Source organism: Heloderma suspectum, chromosome 3, assembly GCF_057233095.1.
Source record: "Heloderma suspectum isolate Gila_16-S chromosome 3, 16-S_ref, whole genome shotgun sequence".
NCBI classification, from domain to species: domain Eukaryota; kingdom Metazoa; phylum Chordata; class Lepidosauria; order Squamata; family Helodermatidae; genus Heloderma; species Heloderma suspectum.
The window spans coordinates 241,224,484-241,246,581 of NC_139460.1; the positions used below are offsets into that span (position 1 = coordinate 241,224,484).

At 43.0% G+C, this 22,098-nt stretch overlaps 1 protein-coding gene across 1 annotated transcript in view; it reads right to left on the bottom strand.

Moving 5' to 3' along the window:
* TACC2 (transforming acidic coiled-coil containing protein 2) overlaps positions 1 to 22,098 on the bottom strand; it is a 202,077-nt gene that overhangs the window by 146,129 nt on the left and 33,850 nt on the right. Inside the window, exon 6 of the mRNA XM_084846024.1 lies at positions 21,275 to 21,379. Within this exon, the coding sequence (XP_084702150.1) occupies positions 21,275 to 21,379 (105 nt within the window). The remainder of the gene's footprint in view (positions 1 to 21,274; positions 21,380 to 22,098) is intronic.

A 22,098-nucleotide genomic window follows, 5' to 3' on the forward strand; every position in this document is an offset into this window, starting at 1 on the left:
TAAGCCAACCGGACCAAACAGGAAATATATTTCAACCCCAAAGCAAGAAGCAATGAACCAATTGGGATAGATAAACTGGTAAAGATGTATAATGTCGAAAAAGTCTGACGTTACTTTATCTATACAGGCTACAAACACAGTCATTAAGCAACAGAAGGAACTAAAATCAAGTTGTGCAATATCATTCAATACCAGAAATAACCAAACATGTTTTGACCATAAGTCTTCTTCAGTGGTCTATTATATAAAAAGGTATATAAAAAGACTTACACACACACACACACACACACACGAATCCAAACTTCTCACACCTATTGACAATATAGAATACTGCAGTGTATAATTGTGTAACATGCAATTATAAATACATTTTTTAAAAAACCCTTCTTCCTAAATATATGATAAAACATACAGAAACATATATTACAAAAACCTCACCAATTCAGGCACAAATTCATGGATCTTGCCAAACCAAAACTAATATATACAAATGCCAGAACGTACATATATCAGAATGCTGTAGTGATCCTGAAAACAAATTCATAGAAGGAAAGTTATCAATTTAAAACAAATTAAGAATACATAGTTTTCCATATATAGAAACTTGCATACTCACATATACCAGAGGGTTAACCAAAATACTAATAGAATCACTCAGGAGGCTTCCTTTCCAGGAACCTACAAGCTGTCCACAAAACCTGGGAAGGCCTGGCTCCCTCTTTGAATGCTAGACTGCAATCATAGGTGTGATTACTAGAGCCTTTTAGAATTGCAATTAGTTCCTTTAAAGGGCACCCACCAGAAAAAAAAAACTATTACTTGAAAGTTGTTATGGAAATGTCGCCAGTTTTCCAAAACACTACATAACACATAATGGCCAAATATCTAAAAATGGTTTAAATATATATAACACTGTTGCTAATGGTTTGTTTTAACACAAAACCATCCAGTCCATCTCCTCATTGAAGCTGACTGGATATTTAGGGTGCAATCCTATATATATTTAGACAGGAAAAAGTCCTACAACTCCCAGTTTATCTATCCCAGTTGGCTTATTGCTTTTTACATTTCCAATAACAATTACTCTAAAGTAAAAAGAGAAGCATTTGTTACCATAGTGAACCTGATCATCAAAGATCATCTTAAATGCAGAAACATATTGTACTAGCCTCCCTACCGAGTAACCACAACATACGCCATCAGGATCAAAGCAGTATGAGAACGATCAGACAACAATTGTATCGGTAGATGAAAATGTGATTTTATGGCAACCTTTTGGAATCTTGGCAAGCTAGGAAGATCTTTTGCCAGGTGATGAGATTAGTCAGAAATACATGACTCAGGGGTGGGATGGGGGCACAGAGCTCCACCCCTGTGCTACCCATTCCAGGCACACACCTTACGTTGTTCAGAACTTATTCATCCAAATTCAAGTTATCAGTGGGGAACAAGGAAAAAAATCCAACGTGAGTCACTAAACATAGAAGATTGGATTACAGGATGGCATACATGCACTGCAACTTATAGCCCCTCCAAACCAGTCTGCCTGTGCTCAGCCCAGTGACATATCAACGGCTGAAACTATTTTTTTGCAGATAACAGGCTAAAGTTGTAATTACACTAGAATTGCTCAAAGGAAGTCACCGACGCCATCTTGGAGAAATACAGCCTGACAGTGCAATCCTATGCATGCCTGCTGGAAAGTTAGTCCCATGGATTTCAATGGGACTTTACTCCCAGGTAAGCGTGTATAGAATTGCAGTCTAAACCAGCTGGGAAGAAAAAAAATGGAGGTATGCTTTCTATGCCCATGGGTATCATTCTATTTTGAACTTATGTTTATGTAAATATGGTTGCCCCAACTCCTTCTGGCAGAACACCTTCGCCTTTAACACCTTCACAGAATTCAGCAATGCACCATGGTAGCAAAAGCTGCAGCTATTTAATTTCTGCCTCTCTTTCTGCTCTTGTAGTAAAGGTACAAAGAATCATGGGGGAGGGGGGGAAAGGAAGGAAGCCATTAACCCTATACACCAGCCAAACCAAACATGCTGAAACAGTAATCCACAAATCATAAAAGCCAGAATTTGACAATGGGTGATGGAAAGATTAAAAAAAAACACAATCAAGTCTACTGCAGGCAGGACCATCCACCATCAGTCATACCAGCACGGCACAGTAGTTGCAACAATATTAGTTTTGACCCCATACAAGACTAAGTTCAAAATGCTACTCAGCCCCACAAAGCGCACTGCGTTCTACTAAGGGAAGTAGCTCAGTGGTAGAGCACCCCCTTTGCATGAAGAAGGCCTCAGATTCGAACCCCAGCATCTCCAAGTAGGACTAGGAGAACCCCTGCCTGAAACTCTGGAGAGCCACTGTCAGTCAGCGTCAACAACAGTGGGTTAACTGGACCAATGGTTTGACTCAGTGAAAGGCATCTTCCTATGGCCTTCTCTCCGCCCTCACGTGGTTGTTTTAAGGATAAAATCAGACAAGGAGATATTGGAACTGCCCTTGGGCTTATGAGAAAATTCAAAATAAATCTTATCTCCCATGTAAGAGTTTCTCAAACTGGGGGTTGGGACCCACCAGTGGGTCTCGGACTACTTTCAGGTGGGTCTCAGTACTGCAGACCATTCAGTGCCTCTTTGCTTGACCATCCTGCACCATGGCCATGGACAAGTATGGCAGCAGGAGCTGGTGCGAGAGCAAGGCTAATCGTTTCAATAATAATTTTTTTTTTAAAAAAACTAAGAATAAAGAGGAAGGCGATAACAGAGGGAAGCTGCTATACAATAAATTAGCGTAAATGCAGAAGGAGGGGTGGATGAAAGAAATTAGCAGTGCAGGGGGACAGGTTATAAGTTAAGTGTGAAAGCAGATGGGGGAAGAAATGACAGGAGATGAATAAGGATACTTCGAGAGGCATGTGGGGGGGGGGGGACAGAGGAAAACAATATAACATAAAAAGCCTTCTCTACTTAGGGCTTCTGAAGCAACAAATTCTGCCTGAAATGGGGAGGCTAGGTAATGATATCTCCAGAGCCAGTATCTACACTTCACTTGAGGAAAGCTGAGCGACAGAACTCCCTGCCACAAGGAAAAAGCTGTGGCAAAGAATGTAGCAATTTCCCAGCAGGATTAGACATTCATATAAAAAGATATCAGTAACGGAGTATTAAGTCATATTCTGCCTCTACCTGCCACCATTTTGTGACTGGCTCTACCCCTGCACTACCATTTTTTGACTGGTGGGCCTCAGTCATTTCAGCTCTCTTAAGAAGGCCCCGGGGGTAGAAAGTTTGAGAACCCCTGCCCCAAGCAACCCAAACCTGCAGGAGTCACAAACCGACCACAGCAGGTGGACCTCAGCAGTGGAACAGGGTTAGTGGTACATTTTTAGCCACGAGGCTCAAGTCACTGTATAATACAGAGGTTAAAAAGTAAAAGAATTAGGGTTTGTGTTTGTTTTGTCTTCCACATTCACAACATACAAATGGCACAGATAGCGCAAGACGAGGCTAAACAGCAGATTATAGCCTCATGAGTGAAAACAGCTCTACAGTCAGAGTTTACTCAAAAGTTAGTGCACATTTATGAGCCACTTATTTCCAGGCAGGCACAGGAATGGAGCTACTTAAGCACCACTGAAATAAATGTGCAGAATGCCAAGTAACAGCCCGATCCTGAGTATAAAGTACATAAAGTCCCAATGAGATGTACTCCCAAGTAAGTGTGTGTGGGATTGCATCCTAATGCTACAATCCTATACATACTTCTCAGGAAGTAAACTCAGTGAGACTGTACTTCTGAGTAGCCATGAATAGGACTGCACTGTGAATGTGCTTAAGGATCTGGACTCAATCCAGACAGAGGACTGCTAGAGCTTGCAGTCAGAAGGCACTGGGGCAGCTGTTCCATCTTGTTCTCCTTAATGGATTTTGTACATTAAGGAAAAAGATGGAAGTGGTGAGAAAACCTGAGAAGATCATGAGTAGAAGATATTATCTGGACCCCGGCCATAAATATCCATGAATGAGGTAGGACAATGACACAAAGCCTCATATGGAAGCACACTCAGTCTTATCATAAATCAGATGGTATTCATTCAGCTCAAATGCTAGTATTTTGGCTTAAGTTCATGGATCACAACCTGGGATAATTGTTCTAAAGGTTCAGAAAACTTCTCAATTAAAGGTTCCATTTTTTAAAAAAGGTTCAAAACAATCCACAATTTAATGCCAGACTACTGCAAGAAAAGTTTATGAGTGTAGCTCACAATGAATATGCTTAACCCATTTGCCCTATTACTATTGCAATAAACCGCCATCCTTATAAATGTCTGGCATGTCTGTTTAGCAACAGAAGCAGCAAAGCACTTGCTCTTCCTTGTGCTGTGACTAGTTTTTTTTTTTAAAGCTTCCAATTTACATCTCATACCACCAAAAGACAGACGTTTTTCTGCGCGACACAACCAACCAACCCACTACGTCTCCATGGAACTGGTAAACACATCCTGTGAGTCAGAGAAATCCAGGCACATTTTAGAGCAATGTGCACAACTGCCTTCAGCTACCAGGATATAAAGATAGTTTAAATTTGTGGTATGTGTGTGTGTTAAAGGGCACTTTTAAAGAGTAATCATTCAGTGCATACAACATGGAATGCAATATATAGCGGTAGCGGCGGCGGGGTGGGGGAGAGAGTTTGAACTGAAAAGAAAATTCAAGTAACTTTTTAAAGAAGAATACGGTTATTTAAGAAGTTCTAACCCCACCCCACTAATTCTAACCACTTGCAAGATCTGTATGCCAAAACAAATCAAACTTACCAAAGTTAAAGACAGGGGGAGGAAGAACCCTTGTCACTGCACTGCTGGATCTTCGTCAGCTTTTAAGACAAAATCAACACACCAGAACCCATCACCCTCCAACGCAGAGCCGATTCCATTTGGGAAAGCGGTTGGTTAAAATTGTTAATAACAACAATAAACACGCACCCTTTCAGTCAGAAACCAGAAACACTAACATGCTGAAGTCTTCTCCCTGTGGAATCCAGCAGAACTTAAAATTATCGCACACACGAGGGATTGGGGAGGGGGATCATCAGCCGAAGAAGGAATCCTCAAGCTCTTGCGCTTGGCGTTCGTTGCCTACCCCCTCTGAGCGGAAAGCTGTTGGAAAGTTGAACCACACAAAAGGCCACAGGCTATTAAAAAAAAAAGCCCGGAGGCGCCCAGCTTAAGAGGCTCCTCCCTTGCTTCTCCCAGAGGAGAGGCGAGCATCTAGCAAACAGGCAGTTGTTCCGAAGGCATCCGAGGCTGCTTGGCGGCCCCTGGAATGTCGGCACGCCGCAGCCCCCAACCCTTCCTAAAACATTCGCAACGTATTGGAGAAGAATCGATCCCCAAGACCCCAATGCTACTGAATTCGTGGTAGTCTGGAGTTCACACTGGCTCCCTCCACCACCACCACCTTCCAACGCGCACACAGCGCGTGTGGATGCCAGGGGAAACAAAACACGTGGGTGTTGTTTTTTTCTTTTTCTTTTATGGATTATTCCTCCCTCTCCCTCTCCCCCTCCTTCCCTCCAGCGCCTAGCGGAGTTGCTTTCCAGGACTTTTTGAGTCATTACAGGCTGTTCGCTGTTTTGAATGTTCGAAACACTTTCCACTCGACATGACAAATTACAGCGCCCCCCTCTTATGCAACCTAAGAACATCCCAAACCAGATCATTTTTATCTCCCGGCCTTTCATTTTAAACACTTCCTGCCCACCCCGGAGTGATATTTGATTAAGGCTATTGTTGTTAAGAAGCGAGGGCAACTTCAAAGCAATTGCCTTTGCTCTGGCCATTCCCAGACTTCAGCTTTATTTGCCTATAATTGTGAAAACTAAGCCTCAGATGGTGGGGCTGGCCTCCACCTTCTGGAATTTCAACACCCAACAGCCCTGGACCTACAACTTCTTGGCATAGGCTTCTGCTAATAGGTGGCAAGAATACACAGAAGAACTATACAGGAAAGATCTGAATGTCCCTGATAGCCATGAGAGTGCGGTCACTGAACTTGAGCCGGACATCCTAGAGAGTGAAGTCAAGTGGGCCTTAGGAAGCATTAGTAACAACAAAGCTAGCGGAGATGACAGTATTCCAGCCGAGCTATTTAAAATCCTAAAAGATGATGCTGTTAAAGTGCTGCATTCAATATGCCAACAAATCTGGAACACTCAACAGTGGCCACAAGACTGGAAAAGGTCAGTTTACATTCCAATTCCAAAGAAGGGCAACGCCAAAGAGTGTTCAAACTACCGCACAATTGCGCTCATTTCACATGCCAGCAAGGTGATGCTCAAAATCCTACAAGCTAGGCTTCAGCAGTATGCGAACCGAGAACTACCGGAAGTACAAGCTGGGTTTAGAAGAGGCAGAGGAACTAGAGATCAAATCGCCAACATTCGCTGCATCATGGAGAAAGCAAGAGAATTCAAGAAAAATGTCTATTTCTGCTTCATTGACTACGCTAAAGCCTTTGATTGTGTGGATCACAACAAACTGTGGCAAATTCTTAAAGTGATGGGAGTACCAGACCACCTTACCTGTCTCCTGAGAAACCTGTACGAGGGTCAAGAAGCAACAGTAAGAACCAGACATGGAACAACCGATTGGTTCAAAATTGGGAAAGGAGTACGACAAGGCTGCATATTGTCACCCTGCTTATTCAACTTATATGCAGAGTACATCATGAGAAATGCCGGGTTGGATGAATCAGAGGTCGGAATTAAGATTGCTGGGAGAATTATCAACAACCTCCGATATGCAGACGATACCACCCTAATGGCAGAAAGCGAAGAGGATCTCAAGAGCCTCTTGTTGAGGGTGAAAGAGGAGAGTGCAAAAGTTGGTTTGAAACTCAACATTAAAAAAACGAAGATCATGGCATCTGGCCCCATCACTTCCTGGCGTATAGAAGGGGAAGAAATGGAAGCAGTGACAGATTTTACTTTCTTGGGCTCCAAGATCACCGCAGACGGTGACTGTAGCCATGAAATTAAAAGACGCTTGCTCCTTGGGAGGAAAGCTATGGCAAACCTAGACAGCATAGTAAGAAGCAGAGACATCACCTTGCCAACCAAGGTCCATCTAATCAAAGCTATGGTTTTCCCAGTAGTAATGTATGGCTGTGAGAGCTGGACTATAAGGAAGGCTGAGCGCTGAAGAATTGATGCTTTCAAACTGTGGTGCTGGAGAAGACTCCTACGAGTCCCCTGGACTGCAAGGAGGTCAAATCAGTCCATCCTAAAGGAAATCAACCCTGAGTGCTCATTGGAAGGACAGATACTGAAGCTGAAGCTCAAATATTTTGGCCACCTAATGCGAAGAGAAAACTCTCTGGAAAAGACCCTGATGCTGGGAAAGACTGAAGGCAAAAGGAGAAGGGGACAGCAGAGGATGAGATGGCTAGATAGCATCACGGATGCAATGAATATGAACTTGAGCACGCTCCGGGAGAGAGCGCAGGAAAGGAAGGCCTGGCGTGCTATGGTCCATGGGGTCACGAAGAGTCGGACACGACTGAACGACTGAACAACAACAACAACAGTAATAGTTAACCCTCTAGGTTTGCTTAGTTGTTTTTTTTATGTTTACTATAAAAATTAACAGAGCAATCCTATATATGGCTACTCAGAATCAAGTAGATTTCAGTGGATATAGGACTGTAGGTACCATTCTGAAATGTAATATTATTGGGATGTTTGACAGTAAAATATGGCACTGTTGGTATCTCTATGGGAGAAGTAGTTGAGAAAAACAAGTCTGGGTCTGAATTGGATGTAGCCTTATTAATGCCAAGTTCAACTAAATGCGATTGAGTCTGTTGTGTATTCTACAATAGGACAGCTCTACTTTGGTTTTTGTACATGTACCTCTCTAGAGCTAGTAAAACCATACTATTGAGACACAGTGCAGTGGAGTGGGCAGAGAGTTAGACTTGCACTGAGGAGACCTGGATTCAAATCCTCACCCGGACCCAAACTGAAACTCACTCTGTAACCTTCTGCCAGGTATTATCATTCAGCCAAACCTGCTTCCCAGAACTGTTCTGAAGATAAACTGGGACAATCCCCATACATGCTACCTTGCTCCTTAGAAGAAGAGTTTGAGAGGTGTGCACACACATATTAAAAGAAAGTCAAACACAGTAAAAAAGCACAAATGGTCTACCTAAAAGCTGATGTGCTCCAACTTGGTCCCTGATGAGATTTTTGGAGTAATTTCCAGCAAATCAAAACCTAAAGAAGATTCGATGGAGAAACTTTTTGCCATACGTCACCTTGTCTCTAACACAGAACATTAACATAGGCACTGACAAGACCAGAAGCAGAGCTCCTATAAAAGGGAAGCTGCTGGTAGAAAATATGATTCCCTCGCTTCTGCCGACAGCAAGAGGCACCCAGAAACAAGAAAAGGGGAAAAGGAATACTTTGTTTTATTCTAGGCTCCTTTCGGCATGGTTGAGGAAGCAACCTATTTCTTCTTTCCCCAGTATGGTCCCTTCCAGTTGTGTTGGACTACAACTCCCACCACCCCCAGCCAGAATGTTACTGGCACTTTCAGAAGTTCTATATCTAGGGTACCAAAGTCCAGAAGTGACAGACTCACCTCTGCTAAAACTCCTTCCAGGGCCAGGCCTGGTCTGCAATAGGGCAAACCAACCTGCTTCAGGCAGCACCACTGGTGTCTGAATGATGCAACAAGACTGTTTATAGTAGCAGACTAAAATATTAAACATTTGGGGGATCCTGCCTCATTCTGCAGGAACTTGAAGTAGGCAGCTTTCAGTTCTGCTTTAACCCTATCATTCTAGGGCAGTGTGCAAATTATATCACCTTCATGTGATATCTGTAAGTTACTGTAAAGCCATCAGTGCCTGTGGTACACTGTTGTGGCCCTGCTGTGGACTCCAGTCAAACCAGTTTATAGGCTTCTGCAGCACTTCAGGAATCATGAAGTATCTGAAATAGACTCCCAGCAATGTGAGCAGCAATAGTTACTTTAACAGGCATCTCTTGGATAGTTGAGTATAGACAAACTGGAAAGCACCCACCACAAATCTACACAAAGAGAACATGTCTCAGATGCTGGAAAATATAACGTCATTTTCAATACAGCTCAGTGTTCTTCAGCCCTGATATTTTAAACTCAGTAACTGCCAGTAGACTTCTGTAGACCAGGGGTCCCCAACATTTTTGGACCCATGGGCACATTTGGGAATTTGAGAAACTGCTGTGGGCACCCCCACCAAATGCCTCCCACAGAGGATGGGGCTAGTCACATAATGGAAGCACAACAAAATACCCATCTAAGGTTACAATCCAATGCATGCTTACATGGAACTCAGTGAGGATTACTTCTCAGTAGACCTACATAGGATTGCTCCTCTCATCCTATGGCCATACACACACCTTTCTCTAGCTCCAAAGGAAAGGAAAATGCCCCCAGCCCCCAAATAATTATTTTTGTCTACTTTGACCCCAGGCTCACCACACCATTCCCACCTAATGCTCCTATGTCCTCTGCCATCGGAGCCCCAACTTGGGAAGGTGCTCTGTGTGTGAGAGAGGGAGGGAGGGATTTTGAGAAAAGGGGCAGGGAAGGCAAAGAAAAAGAGCAAAGCTAAGGGCTAGGAGGAGCAAAAAATAGTGAGAGAAAGGGGGTGAGAGAGAGAAAGAAAGAGCAAAGCTAGGAAGGGGGGAAACAGCAAGGTAAGCAGGGGGAGAAGAGAGAGAAATAGCACGGCAAGAGGCTGGGAGGGAGGGAGAAAGACCAAGGCAAAGTGATAGAGGGGAGAGAGAGCAAAGGGGAAAGGTCTTTGTCTTTGACCAAATAAAATTGAGTGCGGCCAGGAAGCAACTTTTTCCTTCTCTTCCTGCCTGCTCAACCACTGATCAGCAGCAGGTTCAGGAACAGGAAGGAGAACCTGGCAGAGAGACGGTGGAACCCTCGGTAGCACGCTATGACGAGTTTGCGCAGCACTTTGAGGATAAAGTCGCTCAGATTCGTCATGAATTGGACACCACCATTAATGCAGTTCCATTGGTAGAGGCGTTCAGAGCACCGTCTGGTCCAGTTTTATTGGATGAGTTTCAGTTACTGAGGCCTGAGGATGCAGACAAGGTGCTTGGCCAAGTCCGATCGACCACTTGTGTGCTTGACCCTTGCCCTTCATGGCTTATTAAATCAAACAAGGAGGGGTTGTCCGGCTGGGTCCAGGAGGTTGTAAATTCCTCCTTGAGAGAGGGAGTGGTGCCTGCTGCTTTAAAAGAGGCAGTAATTAGACCACTCCTGAAAAAGCCTAACCTGGACCCAGAGGATGTTAACAATTATAGGCCAGTGGCCAACATCCCCTTCCTGGGCAAGGTGCTTGAGCGGGTGGTTGTAGGACAGCTCCAGGCACTCTTGAATGAAACGGATTATCTAGATCCATTTCAATCGGGCTTCAGACCTGGTTTTGGAACGGAAACTGCCTTGGTCGCCCTGTGGGATGACCTCTGCCGGGAGAGGGACAGGGGGAGTGCGACCCTGTTGATTCTCCTGGACCTCTCAGCAGCTTTCGATACCATCGACCATGGTATCTTTCTGGATAGGTTGTCTGGGTTGGGAGTTGGAGGCACTGCACTACAGTGGTTCCGCTCCTACTTGGATGGCCAATTCCAGAAGGTGGTGCTGGGGGATTATTGCTCTGTGCCATGGCAATTGTGCCATGGGGTTCCACAGGGCTCTATTTTATCCCCCATGCTGTTTAACATCTACATGAAACCGCTGGGGGAGGTTATCCGGAGGTGTGGGCTGAGGTGCCATCAATATGCGGATGACACCCAGCTCTACCTCTCTTTCTCATCAAAACCAGGTGAGGCAGTGGCTGTTCTGAACCAGTGCCTGGGCACGGTAATGGACTGGATGAGGGCTAATAAACTGAATCTCAATCCAGACAAGACGGAGGTACTGTTAGTGGGTGGTTCGTCTGCCCGGCTAGGTGATATTCAACCTGTTCTGGAGGGGGTTGCACTCCCCCTTAAGGATCAGGTTTGTAGTTTGGGGGTGCTCTTGGATCCAGAACTGTCACTTGAGGCACAGGTGAACTCAGTGGCACTTTTTATCAGCTTAGGCTGGTATACCAACTACGCCCTTATCTGGACAGAGATAGCCTAGCAATAGTTATCCATGCTCTGATAACTTCTCGTCTGGATTACGGCAATGCGTTATACGTGGGGCTGCCTTTGAAAATGGTCCGGAAACTTCAGCTGGTCCAAAATAGGGCAGCAAGATTGTTAACAGGGACTGGCCTGCGAGCTCATATTACGCCAGTACTTTTCCAGCTGCACTGGCTGCCAGTCCATTTCCGGGCCCGATTCAAAGTGCTGGTGTTAACATTCAAAGCCCTTAACGGCTTGGGACCAGGTTACCTGAAGGATCGCCTCCTCTCATATGTGCCTGCCCGGACCTTAAGATCATCATCAGCGGCCCTTCTCCGTGAGCCCCTGCCAAAGGAAGTGAGGCGGGTGGCTACTAGGAGGAGGGCTTTTTCTGTTGTGGCACCCCGGCTCTGGAATGAGCTCCCTAGTGAGGTTCGCCTGGCGCCTACATTGTACTCCTTTCGGTGCCAGGTGAAGACCTTTTTATTTTCCCAGGCATTTTAGCTTTCTAAATTTTTATCTTTGCTGTTTTAAATCTGTATTTTAAACTCCTGTACTGCTGCTAGGTTTTATTGTGGTTGTATTGTTATATTGTGGTTTTAATGTTCTATATAATTTAAATTGTTTTATTGTGTGTTGTTTGGTTTTAATAGAAATGAAATAAATAAATAAATAACCCTTTTCTCTTTCTAAAAAAAAAATTATTTCTTTTTTAAGGGGGCAGGGAGTAGAAAACTTTGTGAGCACCTTGGAGGTCCCTGCAGGCGCACTGGTGCCCTGTTGAGGACCCCTCATAGACCTTTTGGTTGTGACAAGATGCATCTGACAGAATGAGCTCTATCTCTTGAAAGCTTGTGCCACAATACATTTGTTATAAATCTTCAAGGTGTTATAAGACACCTGTTTTTGTGACAATACTGATTCCCAGAGCAGACTGAACTGTTTTTTCTTACATGTAGTGTCAGAGGTATGCTTCTACAGAACAGTAGACAGGCATTCGTGCAACCTCCTTTCCTCATACCCATCCTTAACAGAGTAACACTGCAATCCTAAGCATGCTTACTCAGATGTGTAAGTTTGACTTAGTTCAGTGGGACTAAACTGTATGTAATAAGTGTACTAAAGATTGTAGTTAAGGTGCAATCCTATGGGGATAGGTGGCCGCCTCCAAACTCGGAGGCGATGGCCTATCCAATGCAGGGCATTGGATCGTTCTCTCCGCACTTCTCCTGCCCTGCATTTGCAGCTAAGCTGTCTAGCCACGGGAAGGCGGAGCAGAGGAGGAGGCTGCCAGATGACACACAGGATGTGTCGTACTAGCATTTCCGCCTTCCCCACCTTGGAATGCCCCCAGAACACCCTGTTTTGGCTGCTCCGTGCTCCTCTTCAGAGAGGGGGAAGGTCAGTTCTCCAGGAACCGACCTCGGAGTGTGGACTCCGAGGTTGGTTCCCAGAAACCCACATATCCTATGGCTGCCTAGCCGCTGACTAACAGCCACAGGATTGCTCTCTCCATGTGTGAAACTGCATTTGCCTATATTCATCCCTTGTTACCCTTTCCCTCTCCCCTCCATCCATTTTCTCTGCACCATCAAACTTCAGATTGTAGCATATTTGGGCCAGGAACCTGTCTTTTTATTATGTTGTAAAGCAGCAGCTTTTACAGACCTAACAGAAGCAGATGAGATTAAGAAGAGGTGGAAAGAATACACAGAAGAACTATACAGGAAAGATCTTAATGTCCCTGATAGCCATGATAGTGCGGTCACTGAACTTGAGCCGGACATCCTCAAGAGTGAAGTCAGGTGGGCCTTAGGAAGCATTACTAACAACAAAGCTAGCGGAGATGACAGTATTCCAGCTGAGCTATTTAAGATCCTAAAAGATGATGCTGTTAAAGTGCTGCATTCAATATGCCAACAAATTTGGAACACTCAACAGTGGCCACAAGACTGGAAAAGGTCAGTTTACATTCCAATTCCAAAGAAGGGCAATGCCAAAGAGTGTTCAAACTACCGTACAATTGCGTTCTTTTCACATGCCAGCAAGATGATGCTCAAAATCCTACAAGCTAGGCTTCAGCAGTATGTGAACTGAGAACGACCAGAAGTACAAGCTGGGTTTCAAAGAAGCAGAGGAACTAGAGATCAAATCGCCAACATTCGCTGGATCATGGAGAAAGCAAGAGAATTCCAGAAAAACGTCTATTTCTGCTTCATTGACTACGCTAAAGCCTTTGATTGTGTGGATCACAACAAACTCTGGCCAATTCTTAAAGAGATGGGAGTACCAGACCACCTTACCTGTCTCCTGACAAACCTGTACGAGGGTCAAGAAGCAACAGTAAGAACCAGACATGGAACAACCGATTGGTTCAAAATTGGGAAAGGAGTACGACAAGGCTGCATATTGTCACCCTGCTTATTTAACTTATATGCAGAGTACATCATGAGAAATGCCGGGTTGAATGAATCACAGGTCGGAATTAAGATTGCCGGGAGAATTATCAACAACCCCAGATATGCAGACAATACCACACTAATGGCAGAAAGCGAAGAGGATCTCAAGAGCCTCTTGTTGAGGGTGAAAGTGGAGAATGCAAAAGCTGATTTGAAAGTTAACATTAAAAAACCTAAGATCATGGCATCTGGCCCCATCACTTCCGGGCATATAGAAGGGGAAGAAATGGAAGCAGTGACAGATTTTACTTTCTTGGGCTCCAAGATCACCGCAGACAGTGACTGTAGTCATGAAATTAAAAGACGCTTGCTCCTTGGGAGGAAAGCTATGGCAAACCTAGACAGCATAGTAAGCAGAGACATCACCTTGCTGACAAAAGTCCGTATAATCAAAGCTAGTAATGTATGGCTGTGAGAGCTGGACTATAAGGAATGCTGAGCACCGAAGAATTGATGCTTTCGAACTGTGGTGCTGGAGAAGACTCTTACGAGTCCCCTGGACTGCAAGAAGGTCAGATCAGTCCATCCTAAAGGAAATCAACCCTGAGTGCTCATTGGAAGGACAGATACTGAAGCTGAAGCTCAAATATTTTGGCCACCTAATGCAAAGAGAAAAGTCACTGGAAAAGACCCTGATGCTGGGAAAGATTGAAGGCAAAAGGAGAAGGGGACGGCAGAGGATGAGATGGCTAGATAGCATCACCGATGCAATGAATATGAACTTGAGCACACTCCGGGAGAGAGCGGAGGACAGGAAGGCCTGGCATGCTATGGTCCATGGGGTCATGAAGAGTTGGACAAGACTTAACGACTGAACAACAACAAAGCAGCAGCATGAACTATGATGGTGCTGGATATAACAACAACAAAAATGAAGGAATAAAAAAGTGCAACCGCCCCCACTATTTCAAGAACATTTTCTACTTTTTAGAAACCCATATATCTTTGAATAGTGCACATTCCCTACCACACAAGCAGTACATTCAAGAACAGTTTAAGGGCAGTATCCTATTCGGCACTAGTGCTAACAAAAATTACGTTGTGCTGGCGTCAGCTACCTCTAGTGCCACAGCAATAGCATTTGCTGGCACAATGTGATTTCCAGGGAGAGGCAGCTTATGCTAGTGTAAGGTAATTTATGTTTGCGCTCGTTCGGAATGGAATACTGCCCTAACAGTTTATCTTGGGAGTGAAAATGAGGAGCCTCACAGTTGCTTATGGTCAGTTTAGTCAATTTCTTCACTCATTAACTTGGATGGGATTAGAAGCAGGAGATGCAATTAGAAACACGTTATCAAGCTACCAAAGGTGGATCGGGGCTAGTGCCATGGTAGCACCAAGGCACGGCTTACTTCCATTGTTCTATAGAAATTATTGCCTGTATACTGCCTGGGATTTAGTAATGGTACAAATCTTACATCAGAAACCACTGGCAAAACTCCAATCTCAATTATATTTTATGTCTGCTAGATTTTCAGGGACCAATTTTTTCTAGCCCTTAACTTTACACTGGGTTCTAGATGAAACATTAGTTTATTCTTTTATAGTATTTAGCCTTATTCATCAACTAGCAATCCTGGGCGGATTTTTGTAGATCCACAAACTGACTCAGCTAGCCCAATCTTATGTATATTTACTCAGAAGTCAATCCTACTGGGATACTAGGACTTGAATGTTTAGCATTAGCTCAATAAATTAGTTGAGCATAGATATCAATTTTCCAGTATAGATCTTTTTACTAAAGTGGAACCTTATATTTAAAACCACTTCCTGCACATGAATTTAAAACTCATGGGAGTTATTTGTGGTAACTGAAAATTAGAGCTGTGCACATATCAGCAGTCTTGCTCCTTAGGGGTTGGCGAGAACTTTTTTTTTCCATTCCAGTTTATATCAGGGGCTCAAACCCCCAGAATCTCACTAAGACATATAAACCCCTGCAAGTCTAAGCAATGGAAATGTTCACTGAAGCCACCAAAGCTCGACTGATTGGCTTTCAGTGCTATGAAATCACAACTTTTTACATAGTTTCCACCTGAAAACAAAAGTTGGCCAAAGATAATTTGAAAGTTAGCCAGAACTGGTGGAAAGAGTCCCAAATATTAAGTAATCTATCTGCTTTTTACTTGGGCTTAGAGACAAAATCCAAGAAGTGGTTCTTGCATTCCATTCAAACATTAACTGCTTTTAAAATACTAATATTTCAAAACAACGTAACTCCTAATATGTCCCTTTAGAGGCTTGTAAGAGAGTATGGAATGACAACCTCTGGATACATACTGTGCTGTTCGGCTTGGATTCATCATGCTATATAAGTATCTAATCCAGGGATGGGTAACGTGTGGTCATCTAGATGTTGGATTACAACTCCCATCATCCCTCACCATTGGCTAAACTGGCTAGGGCTACTGTGAGTTGCAATCCAACAACATCTGGAGGGTCACCCATTTCCCATCCCTGATCTAGTCCTTACTTTGAAAGTTCTCTACTCTCCATCTCTAAATATACTCCCTATGCCTGTTGTGGAAGCTATTCTTAGCCATGGCATTTCTAGGAGGAAGGAGTGCCTAACAATCTTATCACTCTAATGAATTTCAAAAACTTCCTCTGATCACATAATTGCTCTAAACTTGAAAAGTATTTTGCTAATAATGCCCTTCACAAGGCAGATATATAGAGTTAAATAATCTACTGGAAGGAAGCAAAATTAGGTGAGTTCCCAGAAACTGAAGGTGTAAAGCAAGTCCATTGTATTCATATTGACATTTGCAAAACTGGTGAGGCACACTAGTGCATTAACTACAAATGGTGGTGAAAGCTGCTGTGGCGGCCCCTACAGCAGGAGTGAGCAGACTTCAGGCTTGAAGAATCTACTTTCTTTTTTACTTGAATCCCAGGATCAACCAAACAGAGCCTGGTGCAAAAGACATGCACTTAGAATTAAAGAGAGCCCAGGAATTGGTTTTGAGCAACAGAACTGAATGGAGTTCACAGTTCTTCTACACAAAGCCCACACCTGGTTACCCCAAACTTTCTTCATTTCAGTAGTATAATTTAGAGCAGGACAGTATAACTTAGGGAGTAATTTTGTGGCAGCTGTGGTTAAACAAGTAGACACTGGAAATACTTGCTAATCTACAGCAAATCACGCAGAGATCTACAAGTAGAGCCTGGTCTACATTCTGTCCACCCCTGGCCTAGAAGGCCAGAAGGTCAGATAGTAATCTAACAATGTGGGAGGGGCCATAGCTCAGTGTGATAGAGCCCCTGCTTTGCATGCAGAAGGTCCCAGGTTCGATCCCCGGCTTCTCCAGGTAGGGTGAGGAAAGAATCCTGCCTGAAACCCTGGACAGCTGCTGCCAGTCAGTGTTGACATTACTGGGCTAGATGGACCAAGAGTCTGACTCAGTATAAGGCAGCTTCCTACGTTCCTAACAACAACACAGAAGTTTGTTTCTGTGCAGGAAGGGAAACAATATAGTGGAGAGAATATATACTTACCCAGTAGTATGTCCCACTGAACTTGAGTCAGAGTAGACATGCACAGGACTGCACTGTCAATTTAACACAAGTCCCATCTCCACAATTCATGATGTCGCTAGTTTTCAGTTTCATGTATCATACAGGTACATCCACCAAGGTATCAGATTGGCTAGATTCCCTCGCACATGTACAAATATTAGGAAACCCATATGTCTCAACATTTTACACATGAAACAGGCACTAAGAATAAAGCTCAGTCTTCAAAAACAATACGTCGGTGTAAGCATACAACTGAAAGGACAGTGGCCACATGTTTTTCAAAGAAACAACTGTTTTCGCACATCACATCTTTGCCGGTGTCCTATGTAACATTTGAAGATGACCAAGGTATAAGTAGCAAGACATCTGGCTGCTCCATGCTGTGCTTTCTATTCTTTACTCTGCCTCCACAGTAAAGCTGTTAAAAATATTTTAAACACTTCTATATGTCTATGCAGAACAAAGACAAAAATGAAATCATTGTTTGAGAAAGGTCAGCCTTTGTTTCATGTTTCATACTTACCTTGACAACTGACAAAATAGAAGAACCACATATGAACAAGAACACCACCTGGCTAGTATAAATGCAAATCCTTCAACTGCCATTGTTCTATAACTAATTGCTGTGATTTCTTTTCTATCCAGTTCAGTTGTTTAGTCCTCCAAGTGACGTAGCTTGATGCAAACCAGTTCTCAACAATTTCTGGCAGGAATTACAATATAGTGCAGTCTTCTCTAGCCTAGTGCCCTCCAGATGTGTCGAACTACAACTCTCATCATCCTCAGTATAATGTAGTCCAACACATCGGGAGGGGACCAGGTTTGGGAAGGCGGATACAGTGCTGGTAGAGAGCAGAGCATTACTAGATACTTAGCCCGCAATCCTATACTTACCTCTGATTAAGTCTCATTTAATTAGTGGGACTTACTTTTGAGTAGACATGTACAGAATTGCAACATTAGAGAAATAAATACAGAGTTCCCAGGCAATCAAAATAATTGCTTTTTCACATTACATTTTAATGACAAGGGAAGACTTTGCTCCCACATCTACAGGGACATAAATGAATAATATATGAATTGGTTCTCAGCCAGACCAGTGATGCAACAGTCCAGAAGCAAGTTGGCCATACATGTGAACACTATTTGCCACTCTTGGCTTCTTGCACCACTCACCAGAGTCTTTCACCACTTTTCATCTTGGGCTAGCAGTGCCTAGTTTGATAACAGTGTAAAACAGAGAAATCAAGTCTCCAAGAAATGTGAAGTTAGTAGCATCCCTGCTTAACAGCTTCTTTAAGCCTGCCTCAATGCCACAACCCAGGTACCTTAACAACTGCCTAAACCTATCCTATTATGATCATCCTCAGAAGTCTTTGTCCAGGTCCCTCTAGAGGTGAGGCAGGTAGTGACCAAAGACAGGGCCTTTAAATTATAGTGCCTCAATCTGGAATTCTCTTCCTGCCTAGGGAGATTTGTTGGCGCTGTTTTCCTTTCGGCACTAGGAGAAAACCTTTTCATTTCACCAGGCATTTCAGATCTTGGTCTTCAAACACTACAATTGTTATTTGTTCTGCTTTTTATATTTAATATTCTAATCCTTTTATTGCTTTATTGTGCATGCTTTTGGGCTGAAGAGCAGAACAATAAATGTGTAAATAAGTAAGTGACATTACATTGAATGATGTGGTCTTTCATCTCAGTACAATTTTTAATGGGAAAACTAATAGTAGCTTCAGCTGTAAGTGTACTGCACAGGAACAGGATGCGCAAGTTTTCTTTTACTTCCTGTTCCTTCATAATAATGCCATATCAAGGACTTTTCAGCGGTGGCCCCACATTTATGGAATTCCCTTCTCAGGGAAATATATTTTTCTTCCTCCCTATTTGCTTTTAAGCAGGTTTCAATGACCCTTCTATATCAATCCACTTTTTAATGGAATAATGAGTTGAATTTTTAAGCTGCCAACTTCTCTGTTTTAATTGTAATGTGGTTTTTACTGTCGGATTGAGAATTGTTTTATGCTACTGTTTTACATTTAGGGTTCTAGATATTGGTTTTAAATGTATTTATGATATCAGTGTAAGCCACCTTGAGAAAACTTGTATTTTGTAAGGCAGCAAATAAATAAATATCTGAAATACAGTCTTCAAAACGTCCTCAACTGGGAAATGCACAAGACGATTGAGTTTTGGTGTTTTACCAATATTTGTAGTGAGTGTTGTGTTTCATTTATAATATCATGACAACCATAGCAACAAAAAGCAAAGTAAAGAAGAACAAAAAGGCTGGTATTGAAGTGGGGGAAAGAGGGGTCAGTGTCCTTGAGCAGGCCCAGGGAACCACACACCAGACGTCTTGTATGTCCAGAGTATAGAAATGGACAACTTTTGCCCACACAATTAAAACTCCCCATAATTATTATTGAAACACCACCACCACTGCAAGCTGGAAAACAGTGGGTCCCAAAGCTGGAGGATATGGGAAAACAATCACAACAAAGAGGAGGGAAATTCCAGGGATTATTTATGACAGGTTTGCAACACTAGTGTACCTACAATGCTTCAGTTCTATTACCCTTAAGAGTGGGCTGGAGAAAGCAGGGGATAGGCAAATTGTTAACAGATATACTTTTTCTCCCTCCTGTAATTATACATTCCTGTAATAAGCAAGTCTGAACAAAGACAATGTTCCCTGTTAATTGCCTTGGGAAGTAATCAGTTCTTGAGTCTGTGGTTCACATTATTCTATATTCCTGTATATGCAGTATGCAAGATGTATATATCCACAGGCATGTAGCTAAAAAAAGTTAGTTCTGCATAAAGCAGCAGCTGTTGCCACTTGGAACAAATACTCAGACAGGAGAAACAGGTGATAAAAAATTCTTCAAACATAAGCAAGTATGAAGCAATGGATTTATGAATTAACAGCAGCTGCTCAAGACACCACCCTGTTTGCAACAGGTATCAAAGCATGTCACCCACTGGCATTTTACAATACATGAACACTCTGCCCCTTCTTATCTCTCAGCTCCCCAAACATATATACAATTGACAGTGTAATTTGGAAAAGAAATGCCCCTCCCTTAATCATACAGTGAAGAAAGCAAGGACAGAAAGAAGAATGCAGAAAGTCTGAGAATGCCTCCTTTCTGAGGCATTCAAAAGCTTCAAAATGCATAATTTCTTGTAAGCAAGCCAAAAGCAGCCCAAAGTAGTATTTTTTCTCATGAAAAGTGACATCTCCTCCTCCAAAAGAACAAACTAAGAGCATAAAGGACATATTGTTTTCAATCAGCCACATATACCACACATGCTTATTAAGCAGCTGTTTATTCAAGGCTCCACTAAAAAAAATCCCCTAAATGTGACAGCTAAAGCTGCAGTTCACATTATTTATCTACCTCATATCTGGCCAAATGCACTCCATGAATATGATGGGAAAAGCATTACACAGGCAGGACTTATGTTCTTAAGAGGTACCGGATTTAAGTTTATCTGCAAGAAGGGTTGCCCCCTTTTTCTTCTGACAAGGCTCTTCTGCCTTTAGCAGCTTCTGGACATACAGATGTTTACAGGTGAGGCATTTTCCATCACCATCTTGTTGCCAAAGAAAGTTTGCATTCCAGCCAGCTGTAAATGACACAATAGTCCTCCCCCCCCCCATAAAAGAAATTGGTATCCCACTTGGAAGTCACACACACCATATACCCTGGAAAAACATCACCCTTCATTCTAGATGTATAAGAACTGCTGTGCTTACTCATGAGGGGAAGGGAAGGAACAAATACTGTGTACAAAAGCACACTCTGTTATTGATTTACAGGACCCAATCCTGAGCCTTAATGCTGAAAACAGGTTCCCTGGCTAAACCCTGGTGAACGCTGATTCAGATGAAGCACCAGTTACAAGTTTGAGGAACACCTCTGTTTTCTTCCACATTATTATTCTTCCATCTCTAGTGCTAAAAACATGGCAGGGTTAAAACCAATTTGCAGTTTGAGTGTCCAGTTCTTTTTTCATGCACTGGGAAAGAATGATGCTTAGAACAGAGTAGTACCAGCCTCTGAAACAGTTAACACTTTTCACTGTACCTTTCTACTCTGACGTCATCTCTCGCCTCATCAAAGGTGTCTTTGGCTGCTATAGCGTCCTTCTCAGGTACAGCAAGGAGAGAGTGACAGAGCTCAGGAAAATTGCTGAGGTTATGGAAAAAGCAGGTACATGATTAGTTAGTGGAGAAGGAGGCCTAAATTCATAGGGCTGAGAATTATTCATACAATGCTTGTCGTGGAATTCAAAGTAATGATAAATAAAATCCCTACAGAATAACTTGGGGGGGGGGGGCGGGGGAAGAAAAGCATTGCTAAACCTTAAGACTAGTTATTAGTACAAGGTCAGTTTTGATTCCCAAATGAGGTTAGAAGATTTGTTTAAAATAGCTCTAGGTCTGGAGATAAATGTAAGACGTCTTTCCCACTTGTCCTCTGGTTTTCCCGGTTTGGGAGGATGGAATGGGACAGCACAGAAGGTGGGGAGGAAACCCACTGAATTTCTCCATAACCTGGAGCTCTTAATAACCCAGGTGCTCTCTCTGTGGAAGAACCAGCAGGGACATGCAAATCCCAGATTAAGAATCCCATACATTTGAACACCTGCACTGAATAAAACAATATATTATACTAAGGGCAACCTCAATTAGTCAAATGTCATAGGAAACACCGATGATGTGTTATCTAATAATAAAAGTCATTCAGGCATTTCAGGCATTGGAAGACAAGTTTGAATAACCCAGGTTAATTTATCAATCAATAGCAGAGTGCAACCCTGCAGGTCAAACCTTTTTAGAGATATAAGAGTAAACACATAGAAACAAATCTGCACTTCATTGTAATGCAGCGCTATCTGATTTTTAGGT